This window comes from Equus asinus, chromosome 21 (genome assembly GCF_041296235.1).
Source record: "Equus asinus isolate D_3611 breed Donkey chromosome 21, EquAss-T2T_v2, whole genome shotgun sequence".
Classification (NCBI taxonomy): Eukaryota; Metazoa; Chordata; class Mammalia; order Perissodactyla; family Equidae; genus Equus; species Equus asinus.
Genome location: NC_091810.1, coordinates 64052322 through 64064799, shown reverse-complemented (window position 1 = coordinate 64064799; position 12478 = coordinate 64052322). Strand labels below are relative to the sequence as shown.

Genomic DNA, 12478 nt, shown 5'->3' with positions numbered 1-12478 from the left:
CCCTGCTTAGGGGCCCGGAGACTGGGAAGACCCCACTCTATCCTCTCATTTAAGGACCTGTGATTTTCCCACGCCTTGACGAGTGGCAGCCAGCGTTTCTGCCGAGCGGGGGGAGTCCCCAGAAAGGAACTTGAATAAACATTTTCTGGGTACCGGAGAAGGCATTTGGTTTTAACAGAAGATATTATATTCACCAAGCACTTATTTTGGCCAAAGATTTAAAGTAACAGAAAGAGAGAGAGAGCTGCAGTGAGTGAGTCAGTGAGTGAGTGTGAGTGTGAGTGTGTGTGTGTGTGTGTGTGTGTGTGTGTGTGTGTGTCTTTGGGAGGGAAGAAGAGAAAAGAAACAACTTGTATGCCTACCTCTAGCTTTGCCACTGGGCCCTCCCCGCTCCACCTTCAGTCTCTTCTTCACACAGCAGCCATGGGGCTGCCCCTAAAACCGTGTCACCCTCCACTAACTCCCACTCTCACTCAAGAGTAAAAGCCAAGTCCTTCCAGGACCCACCCCAAAGCAGCCCTCGCGATCTGGCCCCTTCTCTCTGATCTCGTCTCCTCCACTCGCTCACTCTGCTCCAGTCCCACTGGCCTCTGTGCTGCTCCTAGAACACCCCAGCCACACGCTCCTGTCTCAAGGTATTGGAAACTGCTGCTCCGTTTGCTTGGAACACCCTTTCTTAAGCCATCCACATGGCTTACTCTCTCTCACCTCCGTCAAGCCTTTACTCAAGTGCTCCATTCTCACTGAGGTCCGGCCTATTAAAAACTGCCACATCCCCGCCAGCCCTCCACTCTATCATCCTGTCCTGCTTTGTCTCCTTAGCACCAGCCAGCATCTATCACATGCTTGTGTCTTGTTTTGACTCGTCCATTAGAACGTCACCTCCACAAGGGCAGGGACATCTGTCTGTCCAGGTCACTGCTGCATGCCCAGCACCAAGAATGTGCTGTTCACATCACAAATGAATGGATGCATGATAAACAAATGAATAAGCCCATGGACTGAGGGGAGCCACCCCCCTCAGATAAGGAAGTAAACACACTGAAAACAGTATGTCTACAGAACGTGGAGGGGATCGACTCACACGGGCGGTGAGGCCAAACGCACGGGGGGAACCGGCCCAACGCTCTGCCTTCTCCAGCAAACAAACATACTTCATCTTCAAATGACTTGTCACGTGGGAAATTTAGAAGTAATAAAATTAAGCAGAATGAGAAGAGTCTCCTGAATGCCAATTTTGTTTTTAAACAAAGGAGAAGACTTTACCATTACGTACAAACCTCATGGCATTAGGTGGGCCTTTGGCAACCTACAGAAACACAGAGCCCCCGGATAAGTCAAAATCGAGAGAATGCCACTCCCATTTCTTATTACAAACTCAAACATACGCATCAGCACAAACAGAAACCTCCCACATGGGCTCCTTAGCAATCCTCTGCCTTGCATTGCTGAAGGCAGGGAGAGCTACCGGGGAGTTCGAACCCAAGCTCTGAGTTCATGGCACTGCAGGAGGCCTTCTTGGGACCTGCCACGTGGCTTTAACCCAGCAGTGGTGCATGGGGGCAGCTCCCTGTCGCAGGCTCTGAAGAGAAGGAAGGGTTGAGAGAAACAAGTCGCTGGGATCAGAAGAGAGGCCTGCAAGGATACTCCCAAACTCATACCTCTCCCCCTCCCCCTCCGAAAGCAAACTTGAATCGGGTGTCTTCTCAGCTTCAGGGAGACAGCCCTCAACAGCCCTGGCTCTGCCCCTAAGGGACCCTAAAGCCATTCGGCCGCCGACCACCTCTCACCTGGTCCTCCACCTGCTGCTCACCCCACCTCCTCTATATTCCTGATCATGGCCTCCTGTGACTCCTAGATCCTCTCTGATTCTGCTTTCTCATCCACAGATGAGAGACATGTCGATGACATATGGTCCCTGCTTCGGCAAGCCAGGCACCTTCCTGCAGCCCTCCTCACCGGGCTGTGGTGAGGGGAGGATGTATGTGGTCAGATGTTATACACGCAACTGTGGGCAAGTTGCTTCCCTCAGGCTCCTCTTCTGTAAGGCGAGGGGCAGCTGAACTCACAAGAGATTTGCTAAACATTTTGAAGCAACTGAACCCTCTTGCAAATGAACTCACAGGGAAGTCCAACAGGTAAACAGCTAAGAGTGGAGACGCTCAGGTTGCAGTGGGGCTGGGAGAGAGCCCCACCACTCACTCCCTTCACGCACCTCAGGGCCTGAGCCCTCCGTGGAGCCCTGGGATGTCTACGGCATGGCTGGAAACCCTGGGGCTCGAGAGATGGACAAACCCTCTTTCAGCTACAAGATTTCATGGTCCTGTGATCGCTGGTAACAACTCCTCCTTAAGAAGAAAGCTACTTCTGACTAGTAGTCTTGTGGAATTTTCCAGATAGGAAATGGTTGCAACGTTGCACTCCCACAAAAAAGTATATAAGGGGGAAACGATATTCATTATTGGTGTGGTTTATTTCAAGAGGAATGTGTCCACCCCTCCCTCTACACACACTCAACCCATCCCCATCTAGATCATGGAGAAAGCCTAAAACTAGGTGGCCCAAGGTCAACCTGGTGACAGGTGAGTCCCTGGCCTCCCTCGCAAACTGATGAATCTCCTTTGGGTGAATTTCTTGATCCTGACTGATCATTGAGAGGAAGGCGCAGTCAGTGCAGGGTCGGTTGGCTGAATACTGAGCCTGTGGGCATGGAAGACCCCCATGAAGGCCCGCCATGGAAGATGGGCTCATCTCTGGGTGTTCTAGAGTTGCCGTCTTATCTCTGCATGGAAGATGAGCATGTCCGAGGGTAAACCGACAGCCCAGACACAGAACAGGGAAGGGGAACTCAGGAGAGGTTTTTTCCTCAACAGTACAAGGCATTCAAACAATAAACAAGGAAAAGTTGTCTATATTTAGTTTCTCCAATTCCTGTCCTCCCATTCTCTCTTGAAACTATTTCAATCAGCTTTTCACTAGCACCACTCCACTGACAGCCCTTGTCAAGGTCACCAATAACCTGCACAGTCCAAACTCCAATGGTCAATTCTCAGTTCTTATTTTCCCAGAATTAATCACCATCATTTGATGCAGTTGATCACTCCCTCCCCTCCTTGAAACCCTTTCTCCACTTGGCTTGCAGCAAACACATTCTCCCATTCCATCTACCTCTCTGGCCACTCCTCCTCAGTCTCATTGACTGTCTACTCCTCACCTTTGGGACATCTTAAAGCTGGAGGGCTGCAGGGATCAGTGCTCACTCAGCAATCTCATTAGTCATCAGGTCTTAAATTACACGTTTTTACCTCCCCCCAGAACTCCAGCCTGTACATGCAATTGTCTACTCAAGCTTGAATGCTAAACCATAACACAACCTCACTGAGCTCCTATACTCTCCCTCCAAACTAGTGTTCCCTCCCCAGCCCTCAGTGTTCCGCATCTCAGTTAATGCTATTCCATCCTTCTGGTTGCACAGCTCAAAAGCCTTGGCGTGTCCTTTCTCTCAAACCCCACATCCAATCCAGAGGCAAACCCTCTTGGCTTTCTCTACTTCAGAATACATCCAGACCCTCACCACATTTTACCGCCTCCACCACTTCCATCCTGGTCCAAGCCACCATCATCTCTTCCTGGATTATTATAATAATCTCCTAACTGGTCTCCTTGCTTCCACCTTGACCCCTCTTGTGGTCTATTTTCAACAAGCAGCTGGAACAATCTTGCTAACCTGTAACTCAGATCATGGTACTCTTCTGCTCAAAACCCTCAACAGCTACGCAGCTCACTCAGTGTAAAAGTCAAACACCCCTGGCATTGGCCCCTGAGGCCCTACATGATCTGGCCACAGTCACCTCTCTGTCCTCATCTTCACTCCCTGCCTCATTCACGCTGCTCCAGCCACCCAGCTTCCTGCCTTTCACCAACATGCCAGGGACCACCCTGCCTCTGGGCCTCTGCCTTGTTCTTTCTTCCATATACACTCATCCCCTGATCAACAAGGCTTGTCCTTCATCACCCGCTTTGGGTCTTTGCTCACGTCACCTTCTCAGTGAGGCCTTCCTGCCACCATCCCATACTATGCCATCCTACAGTCCCACTGCCCTTTCCCACCACTCACAGGTCCCTTCCCTGCCTTATTTTTCTCCATAGCACTAACACCTTCCAACACAGCCAACATAATTTTATGTTCCCAGTGGAACAGAAGCTTCATGAGGACAGAATTTTTGGTCTGTTTTGTTCATACACGTATCCATAGCTCCTAAGACACTGTCTGCCATCCAGTAGGTGCTTAATAAAAACGTGTTCAGTGAATGAAAGTAGTTTTTATCTCATGGGGTTTGGAAGGGCTTCCAAGCAGCCACATACTCCTTGGAACTGAAAGTCAAACTTTGTGGTGGATTTTTTTTTTCTGGGACCAGAGTCTATACCCTCAAAGTCTCAAAGGAATTTGTGACTCAAAAGAAGTTGAAGAACCACTAATACAGAGGCTTGAATTTAACAAGGATTATTATGGGTTTCTTCAAACAATGAATAAACTTCATTCACAGCTATTTGCTGAAACAAGAACGTGTAATCCACGCATGGTGTGATCACACTGTGTTCCTGCTTCAGAATCTCTAGCACAGAGTCCTGAGACTTGCCTTGGGAATTTTTATGAGCAGATTTTGAATAGGCAGCACTATTATCCTCATTGTCTGTGAGCCAGAACACCAGTGAGAATACATAAAAAATATGTTTTCACAGATTTGGAGCCAACTGTAATATTCACGCAAAGCTGAAAGACTAAGTACACATAAGGCAGCTCATCCACATGCAGGGCATGTGAAGATCCAGGGCACAGCCAGTTAGGCAAAAGCTGCATCCCACCGAGTCCAACACCTTGGCCCCATTGGGAAATTACCAGAACTTGGTCCCAAAATAACAAAACCCATCCCTCTCTCCCACTCCCCCTCAATTCTAAAACAAAATACAAACAAAGAACTCTACCCACAAAAATCATCGATCGTCTACCAGGTATACAAACGTCACTGTATAACAGCCAAACTCCATCATATGTATGATGTGGCTTACCTTCCCCTATCATAGAGACCCCCACGGACATGCCCATGAACTTGCTTTTGGTCCATACATGAGTGTTGACGCACAGTCTCTTCTCCTTGCACTCACAGTAGAAGCAGGAGATGGGCGGGTGATGGGATACTTGCTCAGCCACAAACCTTAGTTTGTAGCTTTTGGAAGGGTCATCGGCCATCGGGTGTTCATGACTGGCAGGAGAGTGGGGAGCAGTCCTCTTTGGCTTGACCCTGTCCTTGGGAACTTCCCAAGAGCAGTGAAATGTCTCGCCAATGATGGGGTTGTAGGGCTTCTTAGCCAAGGCCCCCTTGCGGCCCTCATGGAAGGCTGTGAGATAATATTCCACGAAGCAGATGACTCTCTCCTCTGGCGTGGCTCCAGCAGTGATGGCCAGCAGCAGGTCTGGGTGCGCCATGAAGTCTGCATACATCTCCAGCAAGGATCGCTTCTCCAGAATAAACGTGGGGAGCACCACCTGCGTTCGGAAGGAGACAAAGGCAGACAGGAAGCCCTGTGATCACATGAAAAAGCTGAAAAGGAGATGACGAGGGCTGCAACCAGCGTCAAGCAGGTTCATAATGGCTGACGCTAGGGAACGGTTTCTTTTGATTTGTCCACAAATGACAAATCAGGGGAAATAATATCAAAGAAATTGGAAGTGGCTGTGGTGGTGGTATCAACGCCAACCCTGCTTCATGGACAAGACTGTTCTGAGCAATTTTCTTGTCTGCTCATCTGTGCTAAAACAACAGCCTTGTTTCTCTCCCCACTGCCATCACTCTTCTAACACACAGCTCTCTTTTACTCCCCTTTATACAGAGATACGAAGAAAACAGCTTGGAAGGCTTTTTTGTATTCTTCCTGACATCAGGCACAACCAAGGGGATGCTCAGTGTGTTCCCACAAACACGGGTCCTGGGGTTTGTTGGTGCCGCATCAAAGGGGGTCCAGGTAGACCAGGATCCACCACCAACAAGCATCTATTTAAAGATCTCTGTTAAAAGAGAAGCATATAAACCCCAACTTGATCAAGGCAGGAGAGCAGCGTCAAAAGAGCCCCTGGCCCAGGTATCTAGGACGCAAGGCCAATTAGCAGGCAAATGTGCACAGAGCTGTCATGGAGAAGAAGAGCCATTTGTGGAGGTTGCTCACCAAGGTTGGGCCAGAAGAAATGAGCAGAGGTTACAGAGAGGCGGGCTGGCACGTAATACAGAATCTTCTGGTAAGTTGACTGGCATAAGGGCTACGCTTAGGTTTATTATTGGCCCTATGACTGAAGATAAGTAGAAAGCTGGATGGTTCCATCACGGGTGAGACAAAGAGACTCCTTGTTGATCCAAAGGGGATCCAGGTGGTCACTCAGGTGCCATACAACCCCAAATGCCTACAACCCAATGATTAAATCATTCAATGCGAATGAAGAAGATTCTGGAACAGGGCTGGAAAGCAGGTAACTCATTACCATCCTTGAGATGTGAAGGAGAGAGAGCATTTTTCTCACTGCCCTGGAGTGATCGTAAAATGACTGTTCTTGGGTACTATTATTCCACCCACTTAGCTGCAAGACCCAGCTCGCTCTGACCTGGAGCATCTCACATTGCTCTTCCTCATCGGGCGTCACAGGATATTGATGCTGGAAGGCTCGCCTTGCCCTGCTGGCTCCTCGGCACCCTCTGAGTGAGGGCAGAGGAGCCCCACACCAGTGCCAGCTGACCAAGGTCATGCAGCTGGTTTACATTCCCTCCTTACAGACCACGTCTGTCCTTCCTTCACATAGTCCTTAACTCCCATGAAAACATTTGCAAGGGGGTACATTGCTGACTGTGACCAGCACACAGCTTACAGATCTGTAACCCTGCCTCCACTGCAGCCTGCAAAGACCCTTCCTTGTAAAGGATGCAGATTCAGTGGGAGAGAGATGTCCTGAGAGGAAGGACAGACAAACAGGCAGACATGAGGTCAGCAAAACACAGAGATTTCAAAAGAAACTAGAGAAAGCCCAGGCCACTGGAGAAGTGACATTGGTTATCTGTAATGCTTTTCTATCTTTCATTTAAAACTATGTCAGGGGAAAATCTACCTGTGTTAAGTAAAAAAGCAGCCAGATGTGAAATTGAACACGTAACACAATCCAAGTATCTAAAAAGACCCCAAATGTTAACACATGTCTCTTGGTGATAGAATTGAGTGATTTTTACTTTTTTTTTTTTTCTGAGTATCTTTCTGCTTTGCTTTTATAATATACTAGAAGATTATTTAAAACAAGACTATGCAAATTAATGGAGATGTCCTGATTTTCTTTCAGCCACAACTTGACCAAATTAAGAATCCAGCTGCCCAAGGATCTGAGCTGGCCAGGAAAAGCACATCCTGACTCAGGATGGCCTTCAGATGCTACTGTTACTACTTTCTATGTCTTTCTGTGGGGACAGGTCACATTCAACAGCCATCACTGTGCTCTCTGGGTTCTGCCCTTCCAGTGAGGGTAATGGGCCAGGCCGCTGTGTTCTCCCCAGGGCCACTACCATGCAGCTGGCCAATGGCAGAGTAAAGAACGAGAGCCGAAGACCTGCAAACATTGCCCCTCTTCTCTCCCCCGCAGCCACTGCAGGGTTCCCCTGGGAACTCCCCAGACAGGCTGTGCAGGTTGAGGACTGTGGATTTAAGCAGCCTTGGAGACCCCCCCCAGTGAGGCAAAATTAATTAAAAAAGAAAAGCTGCCACAAACGTCCACATCTCCAGACAATCCCCAAATGATTTCCCGCGCTCTCCATTCCCAGGGGCCAGCCGGGGGCTCTCTGATCAGGAGGCAAGCCAGGGGAGGTGGTGGACAGAATTACACGGAGGGTGGTCAACCTGATAGAACTCCAAGTGAAAATGATTCCAGGACCCTGACTTGCATCCTTGCCCCTCCTTGTGGAAGTGGAGCTTCTCCAGCAACATCTGCACCTCTGGACAACAAGAATTCTCAGGTTTGTACCCAAGATTAAAATTACCGGGAAAGAACCAGCTACAATATTTACTCTCTTGTTATGTACTTTTCAAAAGGGCAAGGATTTAAGCTATTTCCCCTAATGCGCTCAGCATTTCTGAACTCAGAAGCTGAAGGATTAAAACAAAATAAATAGGAAAAAGCATCCACTCAGAAGCCTAAATCACTGAACATCAGAACCAAAAGGGACCTTCAAGCTGATGGCGTTCAAGGCCCCGGTCTCACAGGTGAGGGGACAGAGATGGGGAGGATGGAGGGAAGGCACCATACCTACACCTAGAAGCAGGCGGAGCACCTCAGGGCTCCCAACTGCCACCCCAGACTTCTTTCCATCACCCCTGACACATCGTGATTATCTGCTTCGGGCCAATGAGAACAGTTTCCTTCCATCCGCAGACTAGGGAGGTGAGAGTTCACTGGACATAAGAACTGGGACGCTAGAGCACCCCATCCACTGTCCTGATTAGTAAATGAGGGCAGGAGGTGGCCCAAGGAAAAGGGTGGGACATGAGCTCCACCTTCTAGTCCATCCTACTCTTCCCAGGATGACAACGCGATCCACCATTCCAGAAACTATCATTAATATTACAGACAGGGGGGAGACCATTGGCAATAAGAAAGGACACACAGAGCAACCCCCTCTGGAAAGGTACAGCTATAGCTCCTAACTGGCCTTCCAACTTTCTGTCATGTCCCCCTTTCTTTCTTTTCCACACTACAGCCAGAGTCATCTTTCTAAAATCTCTAAAGGAGTAAATAAAGTCCAACCTGTCTCCCCCCTTTCTTCTAGTCTCACATTCTCCCTCCCTTTGTGCCCCCAGCCCTCCCCTGACAAGCACTCCCCCACACACACATTCCCTCCTGATTCCTTTCCGGGCCTGCTCTCCTGCCTTGTCTAAATGATAAACATCTTTCAGCTCAAGGGTTACCTCCTCTGTGACAGCTTTTTCTGACAGCTCCTGCTCCCCAAACCAAACCCACAACCCCCTCCTTCACAGCCTCACTGCACCCCACACATATCTCCATCAGAGCCTCCACAATGTGCTGTTTGCTCTTATTAATGCTACAAAGAGCATTATTGGGACAAATTGAGGAAATTTTACTACAGGCCATATATGAAATACTATTGCATCAATGTTAAATTTCCCGTGTGCAGACGTCTTGTGTGGGAGAATGTCCTTGTTGTTAGGAGATGCTCACAGATGGATGTAGGGGAGACCTGTCATGTCTGTAACATACTCTGAAATGGTTCACAAGAAAAAACCATATGCATATTGACACATGCGTATATGTGGGGATGCAGAGGGAGGGAATGAGAGAGAGATGGAGGAGGCAGTGGGGAAGGAGAGAGAGTAGGAAAGAGGAAAGAAGGGAGAAGAAAGGCAAAGTGGCAAAATGTTAACAATCGGCCAATAAAGGAGAAAAATATATGGGAGTTCATTGTACTGTTCTTGCAACTCCACTGTAGACTGGAAAATGTACAAAATAAAAAGTTGGAGGAAAAAGGAAAAAGGCTCTTCTAGGGATCCAATACCTGAGAACTTAGCAGTTTTCAAAGACAACCCTCCCCAAATTGCAGACTCAGAGAATGTGGTCTCACAGCCAACAGCAAGCCCAACCCACTAGGTAGGTATTCTGCACTTGAAAATGATGCTGTGGCTTTGTCAGAGCTGGAGGAAGTAGAATGCTGGGAGAGATGGAGAAGGGGTTGGGACTGGAATAACTATTTTCTCTTTCATCTCTTTTGGTGTTTGTGCACAATGTCAGATTGATGACTTTCAAAACCAGCACCTGAACACTCTGGGCAAGATGGCATACTTTTCATGAAAGTAGATTTCTCTCTCGTACGATCTCCCTTCTTTTTGTTTGGTGCCTTTGGAAATAAGTCACTTAATCATCTGTTCCTTGGGCGGTGGACACTGGAGACATAGAGCCAAGAAGTGGTGAGTACTAATGGGCTGTCTGCCTCCAATGGAGAGGAGAGTGATGGCCCAGCTGTTCAGACTGAAGGCATCCAAATGGCTGAAACCACTACTGCAGACTTACTGAGCCATCAGTCAGGGCTGCCTTTTCTCCCATTAATGTAATTAAGACAGTGAACTACTCTGGGGAAAGGGGGAAAAAAAAGATCTGCACTCAGGACTCAGAGAACTATTAATTACATTTAAAGTTGCACCAATCTAGAAGTAAATAACTAACCTTCAGGTTGGGCTCTTAGAACTCTGAAATAATTGACTGCCCATTGAGAAAGTCAAAGGGCCCCCCGAAAGAGTGAGAAAGTCAAAGTTCCCCCAGCAGGTAACACAGTAGACCTCTGCAAAGGAAGGCTGCGAGCAGGTGCAATTTTCTCCAAAGAAAGAGCAGTTAACTTAATAACCTTGAGAATGCTCTGTCCCTAGACTGGCAAACCCACCCAGCACAAACAAGGAAGCGAGGGGGGCCAAGACCACCCGCCAAGACCGATCCCTATAATCCTTTAAGGAAACCACGGGAAAGACACAAAACCCAGTCTTACAAAATAAAGGGTTGGTAATTCACACTGTCAAAGGTTTCTTTCCTTAGCCCACAGGATGTTCCCCTGGGTTTCCTTAAAGTGCCAGCTCCCTTCATCCCCATCTCACAGTGACTGGAACATCACAAAAGCATTCACTAAAACTTCTGTTGGATGCAAAGAGTTTGAAAGAAAATTTTACTTTTTCCAAGAAGATATTTACTACATAAAGAGAGTACATCTGCTGAAATCAACCCCCATGTTCCCTCAAGAGTCCCGGACCTCGGCCTGCAGAGGGGAGTCAGGAGTGGCGAGCCAAGGTTCCTCTCTTGGCAGCTACAACCATGTGTACTTGGGGAAGTGCATCTCTTCGAGACTCACTTCTCCCACAATAAAATGAGGTCAATAAGAATGCCAACCTCCTAGGTTTCTTGATAAGTATTAAATGAGAGTGTAAAATTAGCCCAGTGCCTACCTAGCACCTGGGAAATGCTCGTTCTGCTGGTGGCGGTTACAATCAGGGATCAGCATCCTTATCTGGAGATCAGGGGAAGACAAGGACAACAGATCAGACAGCAACTTGTCACATAATATTTCAGTGACAAAGCTGAAGACTAAAAGCAAGTCTCCTAATGACCACCGAAGCCCCTGGGACCACCTCTGATGCTGCCATAAATAATCAATTATTTGAGAAAAAGAAAAATAATTGTATAAAACAAGAAAAGTGTGGTAAGAATGTATGATGTTTCACACATAAACCAGCCACAGTGCTTCGCCAAGCCAGGTGGCAGTCAAGCCAGACACAGTGCTTCGGGCTTCACATTACCTGGTTCAATACTCTCAATAGCCTGTGAGCAGGTGTGACTATCCCATTTCACCAATGAGAACACTAAAGCCCAGAAGGGTTTTGCAATGTACGGATAGCTAATTAAGTAGAGAGTTGCCATGTGACCAACTCTGCTTGGTCAAGGCCTATGCTGGATCCCCCACTGTCCCCAGAGGGCCTGAAGACTCACCATCACTCCTTGGAACTCTTTCTGGAAGAGCAGGACTGAGGAACTCCTTCCATTAGCATAGGAAGGGAGGATGCAGATGACACACGTTGCCCCGTCGAGACACAGATTTACCAAGACCAGCTTAGGGAAGCCAGGTTAGTACTGTGTCCTCTAGTAAAGGGCAAACATTTCAGGAGAGGGAGCAGGCTCTGCCCGACAGCATGTTACAATAATAAAATTTGGAGAGAGCTGCTGAAGGCATCAGGAAAGGGAAGTGGAAGGAATCCCTGAATATCCACAGCTCTGCCTGGGGGTAAACTCTGGGCCTTCCGACCCTTTCCATAAAATGGTCCCCATTATAAGAAGGAGCTTAAGCACAGGAAAGTTAATCTTTGCATATTGTGTTGACCCTGGAAATGCATCAAAGGAAAAAAGCTGTATGTATGCCCAAGATGTCCACTATATCATTATAGTATCAAGAAGCCAAAGAGAGACAACATGACCAGTTATACTACTACTGGTGAGGAAGCACATGACAATGCAACATTTGCTAGACTGTTCGACATCCACTAGAGTGGACACAGGTAGTGATAATGGTCTCTTCCTTAGTCCTGGTGGTGAGCCCATGGATGTTTGTTGTAGTGTGGTTCTCTTTATAACAGGTCAACAAACTACCACCACATACCAAACCTCCATGTGGTTTTACAAATAGTTCTATTGGAACAATTTAAACAATTCTTTAAGAATCATGGAAACTTACCAATGACCTCAGCAAGCTTCTCTTTCAAAGTATGAATCTTGTCTAACATAGCCTGGACTGAGGGGATATGCAGTGGTATCTTCAGGGTCAGGGACGTCGCCGCCCGAGGAGAACCCGATCCACTAGGCCTTGCACTCGTTCTCATCACCATCTGCAGCCCCAAAACT

The 12478-nt window shown here is 47.9% G+C and overlaps 1 protein-coding gene across 5 annotated transcripts in view; it reads right to left on the bottom strand.

Annotated features, from left to right (window-relative positions):
- OSBPL10 (oxysterol binding protein like 10) overlaps nt 1–12478 on the bottom strand; it is a 291181-nt gene that overhangs the window by 15132 nt on the left and 263571 nt on the right. For all 5 annotated transcript variants that reach the window (XM_044753886.2, XM_070492566.1, XM_014827171.3 and 2 more), the window contains one exon: nt 5071–5548. In XM_044753886.2, the coding sequence (XP_044609821.1) occupies nt 5071–5548 (478 nt within the window). The remainder of the gene's footprint in view (nt 1–5070; nt 5549–12478) is intronic.